This window comes from Poecilia latipinna, unplaced genomic scaffold, assembly GCF_001443285.1.
Source record: "Poecilia latipinna isolate Pla-1442-1.1 unplaced genomic scaffold, P_latipinna-1.0 Scaffold919, whole genome shotgun sequence".
NCBI classification, from domain to species: Eukaryota; Metazoa; Chordata; class Actinopteri; order Cyprinodontiformes; family Poeciliidae; genus Poecilia; species Poecilia latipinna.
This window is the reverse complement of record NW_015113535.1, coordinates 168,221-187,012: the sequence shown is the minus strand read 5'-3', so window position 1 is coordinate 187,012 and position 18,792 is coordinate 168,221. Positions and strand designations below refer to the sequence as shown.

General features: G+C 38.7%; 1 protein-coding gene across 1 annotated transcript in view; it reads right to left on the bottom strand.

The window, feature by feature from the left end:
• Positions 1 to 8,139: 8,139 nt before the first annotated feature.
• The window catches only part of alx4b (ALX homeobox 4b), a 35,383-nt gene continuing 24,730 nt past the window's right edge, over positions 8,140 to 18,792 (bottom strand). The window contains exons 3-4 of the mRNA XM_015049030.1: positions 11,044 to 11,172; positions 8,140 to 8,923 (exon numbers count right to left, since the gene is read on the bottom strand). Coding sequence (XP_014904516.1) covers positions 8,603 to 8,923; positions 11,044 to 11,172 — 450 coding nt within the window. The 3' untranslated portion in view covers positions 8,140 to 8,602. The remainder of the gene's footprint in view (positions 8,924 to 11,043; positions 11,173 to 18,792) is intronic.

Here is an 18,792-nt window from a genome sequence, read left to right as displayed (position 1 = left end):
GCAAAATGAATGTACTTAGCTGAACAGACACCAACATCGGTAGCCTACAGGCCACTTGTTAAGCTTAAGGTGCTGTATTGATATTAGCTAGTCATCTTTTAGCTAACATTACCTGCATCCAACAGCTTTACTCAACTCAGTCGGTTAGTTTGGAGGGAAAAACTGAAAAGTTCTTTGCGTTTTGCTGGTTTGCTGCCGTGATTCTAACACAAACCTACGTAGCTCCGCACAGCAGCAGCAGGTCTCCTTCACAGGTGGAAACCCAGCGCCGTAGCGCTCATGTTGCGTTTAAAGGCGGCTCGGAAAAACAGGTTACAGCATGTTAACAACAGATTAAACAGTTTTAACTGCTGATAAAAGTGACAGAGGACACAGATATGGGAAGTGTGGAAGCCCCTACTGTATCAAATTGAGAGAGGAATAACAGAGTTGGCCATTCTAAGGTTCATGTTTTGTTTTGTTTTGTTTTTTCATCCAGACAGCTTCCTGCGTCCCCCCTAGGGGGCGCGCCCCACAGTTTGGGAACCTCTGGTCTAACCTGCTGAAGGAAACATAACAGGTCACCGTTAGCGCTCTGGGTCTTTCTGGAGCAAATCATCGAGCTCATCTCCAGTTTTTCTTTAAAGCGTTTGGTTCTAAGTCACAATGCAACACGGCGCACATATCTTAGTATTTCATCTCCTCAACAACAGCAGTTTCTGATACTGTTGGCCAACAAACAGACTGGACTCTCTATTCTCTATTTGCTTTACAGTTTTGCTAAATTGCGTTGTACCTTATTATCCATGGTTTGGTTTATGTTTAAAATTTTTGCCTGTGTGCATTTTTTGTTCCTTTTCTGTTTCTTCAAAACATAGTTCTTCAATCTAAAACTTTCATTTATGTTTGTTTTAAACTTTTATGTTTACTTGGTTAAATATAAGAGTGTTGTTTTACTTCATTCCATCTGTTTTTTTTCTTTGTTTTCCAAGTAATTTCTTTTACTCTTTTTTGCACAAGAATACTTACAACGCAAATTGTTACCAAATTGTCAATACCTACGTAGGAAAAACTTTACCAATATAATGCGGCAATTGGCTTTAAATGGGATCTTGTTGTGGTGTAGAACATCATAAAATGTCCCGTGAGTACCGAGCTCCACAGATCCAGCGGTTTCTGACCCAACCAGACAATTTCTGTGACTCAGAACGTGGTGGTCTCAAGTAAAACAGGAAGTGAGCTGAACACAAAACTGGTCTGCAGGGACGAGCTGTTTCTCAGGCCGAGCAGCTCTGCTGTCTGAGAAGTTCTCTTGTGCCTGGTGACTCACTTGTTGAGCATGTGTTTTCAGTCCCCAGGACTTGAGTATAGCTAATGAACGTCACTAAATAGCTGAGGCTGTCCCATGTGAAAAGACCACAAAGTAATCTTTGGTCACAATAAAGATGAGTTGCATAGAAAGCCAGTGATGAACCCAGTGATTTTTGAGTCACTTTATTTCTCTTCTTTTCGATCTGTGATGCAGTTTCCCAGTTGGAGGCTGACCCACGGCGTAGTCGCTTTTTGCGCTGAAACTTCACTCACGGTGTGGCGTTTGGTCTCATCATCTCTGCCTGTCAATCTCTTCCAGAGTGACATGGTGCACCGGCATTCACTGGAGGTCAACTGTAGTGCGTGTCTGACCTTTGTGCTCTGCCGCAGGAGGCCTAATGTGCAACTGTACTGAGCAAGACTGGACTTCAGTGAGCAATAAATCACAAGCGTGCTTTACCATCCCCATTTTCACGAGATTCATAATTGGAAGCATATTGTCAAGGAGGAGGGCCGAAAAGGTTCTCTGGAAAACACAAACTGAACAAACTTCAGGACTTTGGGATGAAACTCACCATCAAAATTTGCATCACAATCAAAAATTTAAAGATGTTTTCTTCAGATTTCATCTGAAATTTCAACACCAAGTAGTGGTGAGAAGATTGTGAAATGAAGGAAAATGATACATGATAAATGTTTTTGTTACAAATAAAAATTGGTAAAGTGAGAACGTTTTAAGCAATTATCTGAAAATGAATGGTGTCAACAACTGTTGGATTCACTCCTACCATTCCACTAGGGGGCTCTACAGTTTATTTACGGTACGTTGGGTTAAGTGACTTGACGGTTGACCGGAAGTAGATTTATTGCGAGCCGGAAGTGGTTTATGTAACCTTAAAACTACGTATTTCTTGCGTTTTTTATTATCGCCCAACTTGGTGAGTGCATATTGAATGTAGTAAGTAAGCTATTGAGAGATATGTTTTGTTATTTTATATGCCGGTTTTGGCGAAGTAGCTTTAAGTTAATGAAAATGCTAGTGGTTAGCAGCTAATTAGCAGAATGCTAACTCGAGTGGGTTTTAATGCTGAATGATGATTATTATACCATAAAGTGTTCAAAGAGGAAAGTGTGTACTTAATAATTTGTTGGTTAAATTAAGCAAAATTAGTGATAATATGCTCATGGTTTACATTAAATATTTAAATTTGTTTTTTAAGTTTGTGTTTATTTAAATATTATACAGACGAAGTATTGCAAATTTAATTTTTAATTTGTTTACAGTTTAACCGGCATGTCTGTATCACCATGAAATAAATAACAATAACAACGACCAACTTATGTTCTTTCAACAGCCATCTTGCTGAGACATGGCCGTTCTTCTGGACTGACAGACAGGAAATCATTTATCAGAGAGAAACCCAAAAGGCCTATCAAGGTGAGTAAATCTGTAAACAAGACAGTCATTAGTTTTCCTCTCCACAAATCTGTTTTTTATTTAAGTGAAAACCAGATTTCACTGGTGTCCCCGATTCAAGAATTGGCTCATAAATATCGGCAGCACATATTGGGGTTTGGTTAGGCTGATGTAGAAATAACTGGCATCAGCATAAAAAAAACCTGCATCAGTCAAGCTGAGGATTCTCATGGATGTGAGAAGCCACACCACCATGTGACCTTTGACCTGTCAGCATATGCTCACTGTTGCTCACTGCAATTATAAAACTTGTTAGCATACGCTGACTGTTGCGGTTTGCACATTTCTGAAATTGTCTCACATTTGTATAGAGAAGACTTTGCTCTCATATTCCTGCATAAGATCCAGTGCGACCAGTTGCTTTCAGAAGTAAACAGTCAACCCGTGTGTAATTAAATCTCAGTTTAAAAGCAGGTATTTCTAATTTTGGTGCTGTTACAGTGCCATAATAAGTGTTATTTACAGTTTGGCATGTTGTGAATCCAACTAGCATATGGAAGAAAGATCTCTGGTTCGATAAAACCAACATTTTTCTTGTTTGAAAGTTTGAAAATCATGTATAATTTTCCTTCTACTTGGCAATTAGGCACCACTTTGTGTTACTTAAATGCATAAAATCCAAGTAAAGTACAGCAAAGACTTTTCTAAGGCACGTTACTGTCGGCCTACTCTTCCATAACACGCCTCTGTTCGGGGATTGGTCATTATTCTTGTTCTGTGTGATTGATTTCTTATGCATGTCAAAAGCGAGTGCTAAATATGAATTGTTTTCTGGCAGTCTAGCCCTGTAATGAGGAACGTTTTGACTGAGCAAAGATCTATGTGCGCCTTCATCTTCAGCCACCCACTCCTCTGCATGTGGCCAAACAGAAGGGCTGCGGTGTTTGTCCATGACCACAACAGGAGGACGCTCCTCCTTGGACGTCTCACTGGACAGCACCACCGAGTCAGATGGATTTTTGATTTATGAGCTCATGTCACTGGGGAATGTTTGAATGAGGAGCCGTTTGGTTTCATCAAGGCCAATTCATTTATGTCACTTCACTTCCCCTCCAGCCCTTTAATGTTTTAGGAGTCTTTTCATTAGAATAAAGAATCTGATTTACAGTGCTAGCACCAGCGTTCCTCTGAGGGATCATTTAACGCTGGAAGCTGGAGTGCAAGCCCCAAAAATATGACCTAGAAGAAATTTCTGCTGAAAGCTGATATCAGGGCAGATTTACAGCGCCGGCCTCGCTAACGATGGCCCTTAACGAGCAGCTCAGACTGACTGACGGGTCAACTGATGGGAAAATAAGGCAGTAAATGAGGAATCGGATATTTCCCCTCTTTGCTATATCAGTCTGGCCCTAATGCAGAGGGGTGAACTTTGAAGTACCCTAATGGTCTTCATGGTCTTTTAACCGAGCAGCCCTATATTATGGGTGCCAATGGAGCCTGGCTGGAGCAGCGTGACCCGTCAGCTTTAACGAGTTCTTCTCAGGGCACAGTAGTTTGCTCTTCTTCCTTATTCTGGGCGCATATTTATCATTTAGCTGTGAAACAGAAGAGTTACAAGGTTTGGGGAGAGTCTCTTTAACAGGCATTGCCTTCTTTTGATCAGACCAGAGGAAGGTCAGCGTCTGTAACACGGTTGAACAGAGTTACTAAAGTAAACAGTGGTCCATGTTTTATTTTTATTAGCAAAAAGTAACCCCGAAGTTTTGCTTTCCTAGAAAACTATCTAGTAAATATTGGTGATATTTCTAAGATGCTGAGGTCACACAATAAAACTCTGACACATTCAAGATGATGCTACAAAGATAAAAAAATATGTGAAATTACAAAAATAAAGACAAAATGTTACAAGAATAAAGTCATACAAGAATAAAATTATAGTACTGCAAGAATGAAGACTTAACATTACGACTTTATTCTTGAAATATTATTAATTTATTCTTGTAATTTTTAAACATTTTTCTTAGAATGGCCCCATTACTCTGTTGAACAAACTAACATGTGAAAATTATATTTATTGTTTATTTTTTAAAATTTAATAAAAATTTACATTTAAAAATATTATTAACTGAACAACTTTGTTGTTTATTGTATTATTATTTTGGTTGTACATAGTTTATTTGTTTAGCAGCAGCTCCCTCTTGTCTCTAATGTGCAATTGTAAAGTCTTTTGGACTAAATTTGTTCTCAATTTCAGGCTAGATAACTTTTTCTGAAGAAATATTTCAGGTTATTTTTTAATTAACAACCCCATGTTGTTTTCTAATGTTTCATAGAGTAAAGCGACTTTTACTAAAACAATTTTTTTCCCAGCTTTGACAGAACTTGGAATGATCTACTTACTATAGAAAAAAAATAACCCTTTAAAGAAGAAATTCTTCAATCTTTGATTCTTTAAAGCACAATTTATTTCAAAATCCCAAACCAGCACTGACAGAAAAACAAAGTATTAATTCTGTACAAAGTCCTGCACCACGAGGACTGCACTCTGATCCTGTTTTTGATACTATGGACGGGCTTCAAACTGGGACAAAAAGCTGCTCAACCTTTGACTTGAGGTTGGAGAGAACTGCCCCAGCAACACTTTTTTAAAAAAGCACAGTAAGTGCAATAACTTATTGCATAATGGAGACCATCAAAAGTAAAAATATATGATTAATATACAATAAAAGCTGCTTAAAACCACAGAAAACAAAGCATTTTTCAGAATAACAAAAACAACGTGGCACATTTAGCATTATTCCTGTTATACTTCATTGGTTTAGAACTGGATGTCCAATAATTGAAAGAGAAGCAAAAACACATGAACAAATAAACGAACAATATTATTTATATTGTTCACATTCAAACAATATGGCGTCATTAACTTGAATTTAATTGCATTAATTCAGTAGTATCAACATAAATGGAGCGGCAGTGGAGAGGAGCACTGAGGAAAAACGTCAAAATGACAAAAAATGAATTGGTGCCATGGATTCATTTTGGCTGCATGTCAAACACTAGCAACAGATATGGGAGACAAAACATGACTAATTTGAACTGAAGCCAGTTTTGCAGACTGCATGCTATACATTTTTTTTTTTTTGCAATATTTTCCTTCATACACGCACAATTTTGTGTTGGTTGACTAGATGAAATCCTCATGAAATACATTGACGTTTGTACACTGCAAAAACACCAAATCTTACCAAGGATTTTTTGTCTAGTGTTGGTGCAAATATCTTAATCCAATTGAAATGACATAACTAACATAAAATAACATTTTCAGCCACATACAAGAGACTGTTTTAAGTCAATAATTCCTTAAAAAACCTGCTAATTCAACGAGCACTTATTTTATTAGTATTTTTGAGTCTGAAAGGTGACTTGGAGCGCAGCTTTGGTTGCTAGGTAACGAGCTGGGCTTTGCTGGGGTTGCTAGGTAACAGGCAGTGCCTGCTGATCTGTGATGATACACTCCAGAGGATTTTGAAATGGGTCATTTTCCAGACACCAAAAAATATTAACTTATTGCCCAAAACCAGCTTTATGTCTTTTTTTTTTTTTTTTTTAAGCGCTTTGGTTGTTTTTTAAAACAGAAACCGAAACATTGAACTATTTCTTCTCCTGTATCTTGCTGAAAAGTTATTTGTAAGTTAGTTTTGTCTTATCTCAATTTTAGTAAGATATTTACTATAGAAATGAGTAAAAAAATTATCTGTAAGATTTGTTTTTGCAGTGTAATTGTAAAGAGTGAATGTGGCTCGGCTCATGTCACAAAGGGAGAGCATTTAAAATGATAATGAATCCTGCCATCAGGTTCATCCTGGAGCCCAGCTCCGCTGATAAACTCTGTTGGCATGGCAACACAAACCGGTCCATGCTATTGATCCAGGTATCCCAGCGTTACAGAAAACCGTTCAGGAGAGCCACGGTGGCAGGCTCTGAATGATAAATTGAACATTTAAGAACGTCTGCAGGCCTGCAGGCTGTCACTTAGCCTGGTGTTTACAGGGCGGGACAACGGCGGCTGACGCTAATTAAGTTTGTCTCTTCCTGTTGGTTGCTGATTGAAGCTGGCATGGCAGGCTGGTGTTGACGGTTGCTGCAGCGTGTCTGCCAGCAGGGACTCTGTTTCCTGAAACTGGAGGCCTGAGTCCCGTGGAGGCGACCCTGGGAGGGGAAATGACAGCTTGGTTTGAAATTACCGCCAGCCTACAAAGCCAGACTCGACTGGCGCACCATTTCTGTTTCTAGCTTGATTAGCTTCACCTTACTGCGCTAAACCTTTGCCCTTCTCTGCAGGGAGATGAACTCCCAGCAACAGGCTCCGGCTAAATGATTGTTTTCTGTCATAATTGTAGTTTGCAATGGAAAGTGACAGGATGTAAACTGTCCACCCAGTGTGTGCGTCTGGGAATGCTCACAGTGAGCGGACTTGTTCTCAGACAGCTTACAAAATGACAGCTTTGTTTAGAAACACACTTAAACAGGCTTATGCAGTCTGAGGAGAGAGTCTGAAGAGGCATCCATTATGAGTGCAGCAGGACGGCTGCAGCGAAAACATAATAAAGGAAGGAAGCTACATGAATCTTAAATGGCTGTAGTGTGTGATCTGATGTTTTATTACGGTTTGAAGGGAGTAAAACTGAGAGATCAAGGAATTATGTGCTCCTGTAAAGACGTACATACGTCTTAAAATTAATTCATTTTCACTGCGGTAGCACAATCTCACACTGAAAAATCCAGTTTTTAACTTAAAGACATTAAATCATGTTAGGAAAAAACATATTTATTCTTCTATTACATTCACAAGTTTGGAGCATAAGATTTTGTTTAACTCACTCTGAAGTTTTCCTTTATGGTTTAGTTCATAAAGATGGTTGATTCTGTCTGGTGAACCAATTCGATGTGAACTGACCTCTGGTTAGGGATCATTATCTTGTTAAAAGGTCCAGTCATGACCCAGTTGTAGTTTTCTGGTGGACTATATCAGATTTCAAAGAGTCTGTGATACTTGAACAAAAATACACAACATCACGGATCCTACGCCGTACTTAATAATAGGCATGAGACACTTTTTACCTTATAACTTAATGGCTTGTAATTGGGCCTCTGTCTGAAACTCTGCTTTCAGGAAGTTATCACAACATGGCTCCTTTCTCAGAGAAGTAGCTGCTACAATGAGCTCAGCAGATGCTCAGTTCCACCAGGTGAGTGAGAGAGTGCTGCTCTGTGAGGCTGAAGCTTGGAAACTGCAGCTCATAGGAGGAGCTTTCTTCTCGTGGGCGGAGCTTGGTCCACCCAGACTTTTGTACAGCTGAATGGTTGCCATGGAGATTAAAGGATTCCTCAAACTTGCATGGGGAAATCAAGGCAACACTCCATGTATGTTTCTGATGAGGGAATAACTTTATAACATGATGTAAAGCTCGAAAAAGTTGATTTTACGGAATACTGCTGCTTTAAAAGGAATTGATGTCTTTTGGTTAAAGCTTATTTCTTAACATTTACCTAAATGAAACGTTGGGTGTTCAGTGTGAGACTACGACACTACAGTGAGAAATGTTATTATTATTTCAAGGCAATTTATGCATCTTTATCAGGACTGTGAACAAGTGCTGGGGTTTTCCTCTAAAGTCACACAGCTATATTTCTGTCTAAATACAGAATATTCCTTGTCACAGTTATCTGGCTTGCTTTGGCTGCTGCTCTGGCCCATCTTATCTCCTCTGGCTCCCCCTCTTCATCTGACTTGTGTTATCGTTAGTGCTCTCAGGAAAACCCCTCTCCTCCTTCTCAGTGCTCACTGACGGCGGCTCCGGAGATGAGGCCATCGCGGCGACCGGGCGGGTCCCATCATGTCGCCCAGGAGATGGCTGCGCTGTGTTCCTTGGCCTTCATCCGCAGCGCAGCTATGCTGGAGGACTTGCGATCGGGATCAACGTTGAGGTCGTAGCCGTTGATGCCCCCGCTGATCCCGGCGCCCCCAAACAGGCTGCCCATGTGTGTCTGTCCCATGTGGCTGCTGCCTGGACTGGGGACGCCCAGGAAGTCGGAGACGCCTCCGGGAGCGTGAGGGTGAGGCGGCATGCAGGACGGGACGGAGTCGCACGGCACCACGCAGCCTGGCACCGGGGAGGCTGCACTGCTGCTCCCGATCCACGAAGGGTTCTGGATCTGGAGGGAAAGGGTTGGGATTATGGTCTGGTTTTACTGACCACAATCTACAAACATGGGATGGCACAAACCCGTTTAATCTGGTTTGTTGCTTGGCTTTTTTACCCTCACTGTGGCAACAGACCCTAAACTCATGTAGAAAGCCAAACTCGTAACTTACTTTCAGTATTCAGGCTGGTTAACACAGCTGGGTTATTACAGCTTCTGTCACCCACTGAATACTAGTTCAGCTTCAACCCTGATTCAGGAAACTCGACTTTGAGGGTGTTTTCCCACCTAATAGTCTGATAGAATCGGTTTGATTGCGAACCAAAATTGCAACATTTGTGATATTTTCAGCTTTACAATCCAAACTAATTGAAAAAACTGTTCACCTCCTCACCTGCGGTAAAAACTGACTAATAAACTTTTGCTACTCACCACACAATAAAGTTTAATTTCTAGAAAATAATCTTTCATTAAGGTGATACTTTCCCAAATCTTTGCCAGTCCAGGTAGATTAAAAATGAGAACAATTTGGGCTCCTTTATTTTCTTTTTTTCTGTTCTGGATTCACAAAGCAGATTGCACTAAACACCTGCAGGAGCAAATGGCAGAAAAGTCCAGGAGGTGGAAACAGTTCAGTTGGCTTCAATTGAGCCACAAACACAGCAGACAAGGTTATGATCAAAGAGACAGAGATTTGTTTTAACATTAATCATATTTTATTCTTCAAATGCTTAAGAATAACATCGGACATGACAAATAATGTCAGAACGGCTTTTCTAAATAATTTTGTTGCTGCAGGATTCATTTCCTGAAGATTGTTTTAAACTAAAAACATGTCAGATTATGTATTTTAAATTATATCAATGTTTAAAATTAACTGATTATGCTAATTTCACCTGTGAAATAATAAAATCTTTTGTTTCCACTGTTCTCACTTGCCAAAACCTTATAACAACCTTCCTTCTTTATTTTTTAGAGGATTGAGCTTCTGAAACTTTCTGCTTCTTTTTCCACTTTTTCTTCATGTTTTCAACAAACAGCATTTTGCATAAGGAAGACAGTTTTGGTCTTTTTAAATGCAAAGCTATTTGCTCCGCCTCTTATTTACATAAATATACAGAAATATGGTCAGGATTTAGACGTGGGCAAACTGCTTCAGTAAAGAGAGAGACGCTATATTTGTGTCTGGCAGTTTTTAGTCACTGAATGCTGCTTAATTCAGATGAAAGCATCTGATTCACTTGGAGCCAGAAAGAGTTTAAAACAAACCAGATATTATAACAGACCTAAAACGAACTGAGGTTCATATTATTAAGATTTCAGATGGTTCCTGTACAGCACAGGTGCCCAACTCAAGGTCCGCGGGCCAAATCTGGCACACAAAAGCTATTTTTGTGGCCCTCTAGACCTCAAATGGCCACAAAATAGAACTTAAAGATAACAATTGTGTGCTTAAAAAATATTTTATTGGTCAAATCAAATCAGTTTTTATTGGTACAAAGCCAAATTACATCAATGTGAAAAGATGTTGAACATGGAAAAAATGTCAAACATGTCAAAAATCTGAATGTTCTTAAAGGGCCAGTTATGCCAGAATCAATTGATAAAATTAAACTGTTAAAATATATCAGCTTTTTGTTTCAGCGTCCAGTACGTGTTTCTTAAAATGAAATTTTAAACATCTTTTCACACTGATCAGTCCATCCAGGATTTTGACTGTTTTTGTGCAATCAAAATGACAGAGTTTGTGGTGCTAATTCACGATGTTCAATGTGACTTTTTATAAATCACCGTATCGATCACAGACTATAACCTGGCATCAAGTAAAGCTGAGGCAGCAGTCACTTAAACCCAATGTTTTGGGCCCATTTTGAGAAACATTTGCATTAGAAATCAGAAAATAATGGGGGGATCTGCTGATTTCATGTGAATTTTGCAGATTTGTGAAATTTGGAGGGACTTATTGATGTAATTTGGAGTCTGAGGGCCACATCGGGTTTAGTTTAATCGTATCGACACATTCTGCCTTTTACACTCCTGCATATGGCACTCTCAAATGTTGGGTCTAAAACATGCTTCAGTAGAGATTTATTAATAATGTTTGATTGTAACTCGACTTTGGAGACCATTACCTGTGCATAGTTTTCTGGTCGAGTGAGAAGTGGCAGTTCGTAAGCAGTGGAAAAGTGTGTGCGCACTTGTTGCATCTGGCCAAAACGTTCTCTCTTCCTCCACTTGGCTCTGCGATTCTGAAACCACACCTGCGAAGAAAGCAGTCCATCAGAACAGCGGACGTCAATTAAAAACAAATTGACATCCGTTTTACACATACCTATTAAAGTCTCCAAGTTATTGTTCAAAACTGGGTCATTTTGTTCATCTATATAAAAAGTATATTAAAAAAATCTGAGTGTATTGAACATGGTAAAGAAAATAAATTGCGCTACACATGAAAGTCTTTTTGGGACTTGACATGTCTTTAAAGTGCTGTCCACACTGGACTATTGATGTGAAAATGGTGAGTCTCCCCCGGTGCAGTGAGTTTCAGCTCCTCCCTTTGATACAAAGCCGTCTGCCTCCCTTCATGCTGCCAGCGTCGACAGATCCACATCTGGGGCTGCAGCTGTTCATAAATCACTCTCAGAAAGGTGTGCTCTCTCCCACATGTCAGCACAGGGAATCCCTTGGTACAGCTCATGAAACAAGTACTGAACTTTTGACCAACATGGTCAAACGTTGGCCCAGAGTTGCATTAACTAATAACCTCTGGGTTTAAGTGTTTATTTTATTTTAGGCAGGTTTGATCTTGTCTTCTGGATCAATAGATTTTAAAAAGGTTGCTTTCAGCAACACGCTGACATGTCTTAGCCTTGTATTCAAGCATAGCTACAGAGTTTAGGAAGAATTTGTTGTACCACAAAATATATAAAATACCGACAGGTTGAAATAATTCCTCAGGAAGATTCTTAAATGTGGCAGTTTTTGATGCGTTCACTGCAAAAACACAAAATCTTACCAATAAATTTTGGTCTAGTTTCAAGTGCAAATATCTCACTCCACAAAACTAAATTACAAGTAACATTTCATTAAGATTTCAGAGCTTATTTGAGGTCAATAATTCCTTAATGCGGATGAAAACGTACTAGTTCCATTGGGATATCTATACATTAGCAAATTATCTTTGGATCTAAGTTATTCTGCTTTAGGTATGTTTGATCTTGTCTTCTGGATCAGTAGATTTTTAAAAAGTTTTATATCAGTAACATTATTTCAGTTAGAAGTGAAATAATTTGCCAATGGAACTAGTACTTTTTAAAATCAGTAGCAAGGAAGTATTGACTTAAAACAAGCTTTTATATCTTTCTGAAAAGTTGCTTCAGAAGGCTACTTTTCTGAAGACAAGTTAGTTTTGTCTTATTTGAAATGTACTAAGATATTTGCAGAAAATGGACCAAAAATACTTGAAAAGACTTTGTGTTTCTGCTCTGTGATATGGCTCACCATATCACAGAGCTTCTCTTTGAGGATGCTCTGAGCATGGCTGCTTTTTATGGCAGCAAGGATGTAAACATTTATATGAGATATATTTATAATCCAGCCATGGCGCTAGCGCTTATCATCCATCAGCTATGAGAAGAGACGTCAGCGTCTTTCTTATGCATTGGGGCCATAAGCCTCTTACACCTGGGAGTGGCTACGTATGCGACTTTTTTGGGGAACAATGAAGTCGGTGATTTTACAGAAGAGCTATGGATTCAACATGTTCAAATGACGCACAAATGTGTGATGCCCTGGTGGAGACTGCTTCTTACTGTCCAAAAAGAAAACAAACAAACCATCATCCTCCTACTACTTCCTGTTGTCTTCTTCCTTGTTTCTGCCAGTAGTAACATCCGGTTGTTGCGTGATGCAAAAAAGAAATGTTTCCATTGCAGTTTTGCAAAATACATCTACTTCGATTCAACTGAAAAACCATCCCATCTTAGCGTCAATATTTTTTCATAATTTAAAAAAAAAATGCTGCTTGGTTTCCATTAAACACATTTAATTTCATAATTTCAATTTGCACACTTCTATGGTTAATGAAAACTCAGCTACTGTGACTGAATCTGTCAGAAATGTGCCGAATAAATAAATACTGGGGTCAGTTAACGGTGTGTGCTAAAAAGTGTGGGTATAACATTTATGTTATAGAGATAAATTGAAGAATGTATCTGTGTATCTGTGATTATACTGTTGGCATAAATTCCAGTGCTATTTATTTTGAGCGTGTAAATCAAACTGAAGAGTTGCAAAATGAAAAGCCTGAGAAATTCTGCTTTGTGCATCTGTGGAAAGGAATGTATTTATGTAAAAGATTTTGTGATTGTAAATCAGAATGTGTGGTTGTAGAAACACTTTGCCAACTTGTAAAGCAAAATGCCTGAGAATCTTTACTTTGTACACCCACAGATAAGAATTTATGTGTGTAGAAATGTTCTTTTGGGAAAGTCTGTGTACAAAAGACAACATATAAAACTCTTCACTCAAGTTCCGTTATTTGGGTTACAGTTTAAATTTGCACTACGAATTATGGGTGGGCGTTTCTTCCTCTCAGCTGATTGGTTACTGTCATTTCATATGTCAAACAGTCCATTCAGAGAATAGATGGGTTTGGTTATCAGAATGGAGTTTTGCGTGCAGTAGGTCCTTGAAAAGCAGGACATTTTGAAGTGAACATTTTCTGGTTCAGATGGGCATCCCTTTAATATAGATATTTATACATAAATATGTCTGAGTCTGCTCATTCTCCTCTCATCCGTGACTTTACCAAGAAATGTCATCCACACAATGGCTGCTCACGGAAAATTCTCAACTTTGGACCATTATCCACAAACTTAAGAAAAGCTGTAAGTAAAAGTCCATTTGGTTGTTTATATATATATATATATATATATATATATATAATTTTTTTTTTTTTAAACAAAGGCTCAGTATTCAACCTATGCCAGTTTAGACCCTTAGCGCATTGAGTTGCTGATTTGCTATTTCTGTTGAAAAGCATTTGACCCGTTCATTTAGTGAAGCGGCTGGTGGGAGCGTTGACCCTTCGCACGTGACGTCACGTTCTCCAGAACTCCGCCCACTCCGCCATGATGGACGTCAAAAAGCAGACATGTTGGTTTTATTCAGTTGATTTCACTTTAAAAATGCTCATACAGACAATGATGGAGACCAAACGTGTCACTTTAATGTATAACTTTTAATGAGGAAAGTTATGGTGGAGATGGAAATCAGCCGTTAATCATAATGACTGGCAGCCCTCGGTGTAACCGCGGATTTACCGCAGCGAACACTTTTTACAAGGTAAGATTGACGTTCATATACTTTCTAAGTAAGTATGATTGGTGGTGTGAATTCAGGGAAAGTCGGTAATTTAATCAACACGTCAGGAGGGTGGAGGTATGTGTCGGTTTCTAAGCTAGCTGTTTCTAACTCTTCTAAATCCCGCCGTCTATGAGCCCCAACCAGGTGTGTTACGTTCACAGACAAATTAGCTCGACGCTAACAAGTAGAAGTCATGAATAAACTGGCAAAAACAACGTTGGAAAACAATTTAAGTCGCTCTATTTAATACTAGCATCCCTCACCTTCCAGGTCCATCATGGCGCCTTGAATGATTAAGTGACGTAGTTGTAAAGGGTTAATATGTTGATGATGTCATGAATTTCTGATTTAAACTGTGATGCAGTGAAGAGACTGGAGCTATCAATCCCCATTGATCAGTGCAGCTGGGTTACCATGGAGACTGAGTACAGGATAGTGCTGATCGAAGTGTCCTTTATTCTTCTAACTTAAAAAGAAAACTTCCTGGATGCCCTCTCTAAAAAGGAAGCCCAATTTTGTTTCATTGTGTTTGGGGTTTGCACAGTGAAGCATTTGTTAGCGCTGTTTCTTTATAGCAAGAATGTCCTTGAATTCAATATCGGCCTGGAGCGCATGTTCTCTCCATCCTTGCACTGGTTCTCTGAGTGCTACAGCTTCGTCCCACAGTCGAACAATATGTATATTAGGTGAATTTGTCTCTAAGTTGCACTTAGAATAGGGATGCTAAGCCCGGTGGCTTAGCATCCAGCGGCCCATCGTGTTTTTGAGTTAAAAGATGTTTAAAGTTGACAGAAAATTTGAAAATATCGCTTGATAAGTATGTGTTACTGGAAGATTGCTAGATTAATATCTGAACACCAACTAAAAAATACAAACATAAAAAACACCCTAAATAAATAAGCAATGCTGAGCCTGGTGGGGGGACAAGTAAAGCCTGGTAACCCACCAGGCTTATAATACACTGGGGGAAACACTGATCTATAAGATAGTCCAAAAAAAAAACGATGTACACAGTTATTTTTGAGGCTTTATTTGATAAACATCATGAGAATTTTTTTCCATTTCATTGAACTCTTGCTGAATTGAAGAGGAGAGGGCAGTACGAGTCTCCACATGTTTGTTTGCATCTATTTGTTGGTTGTCTGAATCGAATCCTCCCAAGAGAAAAGTGGAAACATCTTCAAAGACGAGAGAGAGAGAGAGACAGAGAGAGTAATCTCGCTCCGGCGCGGGGGCTTGAACTCGTATTGTGGGTTGATTCCCAGCCCAATCAGCTTGTGGTTTTCACAGTCCCTGACATGCAATTTTCCCTCAGTTATTCCCTTTATATGCCACCACTCCCCACCCAGCCACCCATGTTTTTCTCACTGTCATCATTTCTCTTAGTAAAGAAATGCAGATCAGGGTTAAGAGGCAGAGCTGAGCTGTGAATTTGCAGGATGCGAACTGCTGGAGAACCAAAAACACAAAAATCCTACCAAGTATTTTTGGTCTAGTTTCTGGTGCAAATATCTTGATATTTTTGAAATAAGACTAAACTAACTTACAAATAACTATTTTAACAAGACACTTATAACAAGACATATTTTCATATGTTAATTTATCTGCCAATGGAACCAATACATTTTCATCAATATTGAGGAATTACTCACTTAAACAAGTCTGTGTATCTCGCTGAAAGTTAAATTAACTTATTCAAAGATTAATTTAACTTATACTAAGATATTTGCACTAGAAACTAGACCAAAATTACTTGGTAAAATGTTGTGTTTTTTGCAGTGTGCAAAGGGGTTTCTGACGAGATGAAACTACATTAACCAGAGGAACCCCAACATGTGCAAAATATCTTTTTCTTTAGGGACTTTCAACAGATTAGACCACATATGGTTGATATAGTGTTTTTATATTTGTGACAGATATGAATGGCATTAGATTATAACATTTCTCAGTTCACCTGGTAAAATTAATCGACTGCAACGGGGAAACTGATTTCTTTTCTGGTTACTGGAAGCTCAGGCTGCACTAACCAAACTTGTCACTCTATTTTATAACTTTTAATAAGGAAAGTTACGGCAGCGAAGGATAGCAGCTGTTAATCATAATGACTGTCAGCCCTCGGTGTCATCACGGATTTGCAGCGAACACTTTTTACAAGGTAAGAAGATTGTTTATTTACTTTACAAGTAAGCATGATTAGAAAGATATCATGCTTCTCCTTTTATGGAGAAGGTTCGCGTCTAACCGTTGGTAACCATGGAGACAATGCCGCACCGTCAAGTAGCCTAGCATGGAAAAACTGGTTAGCATTTCTCGTTTTGTACGTTTTTAAGGCTGCTCCGGTGTCAGGGCAAACGCTGCTTATGACATAGTGACTTAAATTATGTGGTGTGAATTCAGGGAAAGTTGGTAATTTAATCAACACGTCAGGAGGGAGGAGGTTCGGGTCAGTTACTAAGCTAGCTGCTTCCAACTTTTGTAAATACTGCCGTCTGTGAGCCCCAGACAAACTAGACTGGAACAAGTAGAAGCCATGAGTAAACTGGCAAAAACAACTTGGATAATCAATTTTCAGTCTCGTGAAGAGGAGGATGGTCAGGGTTGTCCATTCTTCATAGGATCATGAACAACCCTGACCATCCTTGTCTTGGGAAGGCAGAACATCTTCAGATTCAGTGCAGGATTTTCATCACCATCTTCAATTACTCCTTCAAGAATCTAAATTAATGAGTTGCAACAACATTTAATTTCCATTTGGGATTAATAAAGTATTTTTGAATTGAATTGTTGCTCTTTGTATCGTGTCATTTGTTTGAAAGGGGCTCTGCCTCCAGGTTCCCTCTAGGCTTGGAGTCTTTTATTGTTTTCCATGTCTTCCTTTTAGTGAAACTTGAATTACATAAACTTATTACGTCACAGGTTTCCATATGAGCTCTCGCGCATGATGGACCGATGTCTGCTCACAGTGGGATTTATATTCAGAGATGGAGAAAAACTGAGAAAAGGTACATATTTATCACATTTATTGCTCTCTTTTCTTAGCCAAGTTCCATATCAACAATGTTTTTTTAACCTTAAGTGTTAATGTTGCATTGACCATCCCTTGGGTCAGAACATGCAGGCTGCATTTCATTTGCACTGAAAAAACATGATGCATTTCAAAGATTAATATCTCAAACGTCAAGATTTTAAATGCTCTGCTTTCCTCTCAAGAGATAAACCATTCTTAGTTTATTGAGCCGTCATCTTAATTGTAACAAATCAAGATAAAGTCGCTCCTTTTTTCATCCTAATCTCTTTGCAGCGCTCCCCCTCCTCTTCTAAAGCTCATCCTCTTCTGTCCCTCAACACCCCGGCCCCCGAAACACTGACCTAGTCCCTCTCTCCAAATGTCGCTTTCCTCCCACCTCCCTTTTAAGTCGACGAAGGGAAGTGGGGATATTGGAAAGTGAGATGGGAGAATGTTCAAACTGGGGCTTGTTTTCATTTCATGTTTAATTTCCTGACGCCTAAGCCCTCAGCTTCTCCGCGCCTAACCTTCTCGACCTCTGGGAAGCGTGCAGACGAGAGCGGCAGACTGCGGCGTCCAAATACACACACAAAGAAAAATCCCCTTCCTACCGACTCTTAAACGCTGTTAGCAACAAATATTTTTAAGCTGGACTTTCTAAGAATGCTTTTAGAAACTATTTTTTGGACTTTAGGGTGAAATGTTTCTCATTTTCCCCTGAACAACAACAACAAAAAAACTTTGAAAAAGACACAATACAAAGAAGTTACTTGTTTCCTTTGCTTGTCATTGTCTTCTAGATTTATGATCCTTTAGTCTGATCATTTTGCTGTTGAAGGGGATAGTTTACACATTTTTAGGGAAAGTTTTATTGAAAAGTTATAAGTAGTTAATATAATACCTGCAGAAGATAATTGCCTTGGTGTTTTCATTTGGAATAAATCCAGATTAGTTGGTCTAAAGCTAAACAAACATTTACAATCTTAAAACCATACCAATCTCAAAAACATTATTCCATTTTTAAATTTTTTTTGTGAATGATATTTTCTGAACCTTTGAACGTCGGGTTTGCAGCAGGTTGGATTTCAGACCACAGTAAGTCTCTTTCTTTTCCAGTTGTCTTGGTTCTGGTGTTGAAAGCTAACAAATCACATTTCTCTTTGCATATTAATGTTAAACCTCTGGAAGATTAACTCTTGTTAAAACTTAAAGCTATTTATTAAACATTTTAATCTTCAATCTTTCTTCTATAATTACAAATCTTAACTCTGAATGAACAATTGATATTGTAATTTGTTTGTTTGGGTGTCCGTTTCAACTTAAAACATCAGTTCATATATTGATAAACAATAATTCAAATACCTGATTACAGTTGTTTTTATTTTATTCCCTTGTTTAAGAGTAAATACTTTCTGATCTGAAATATATTTAGTTTAGGAAATGTGCAAAAATCCTTTAATTTTTTATGGAGCTTGCTGAGTTTCCAGGAAAACAGAAAATCCTACAA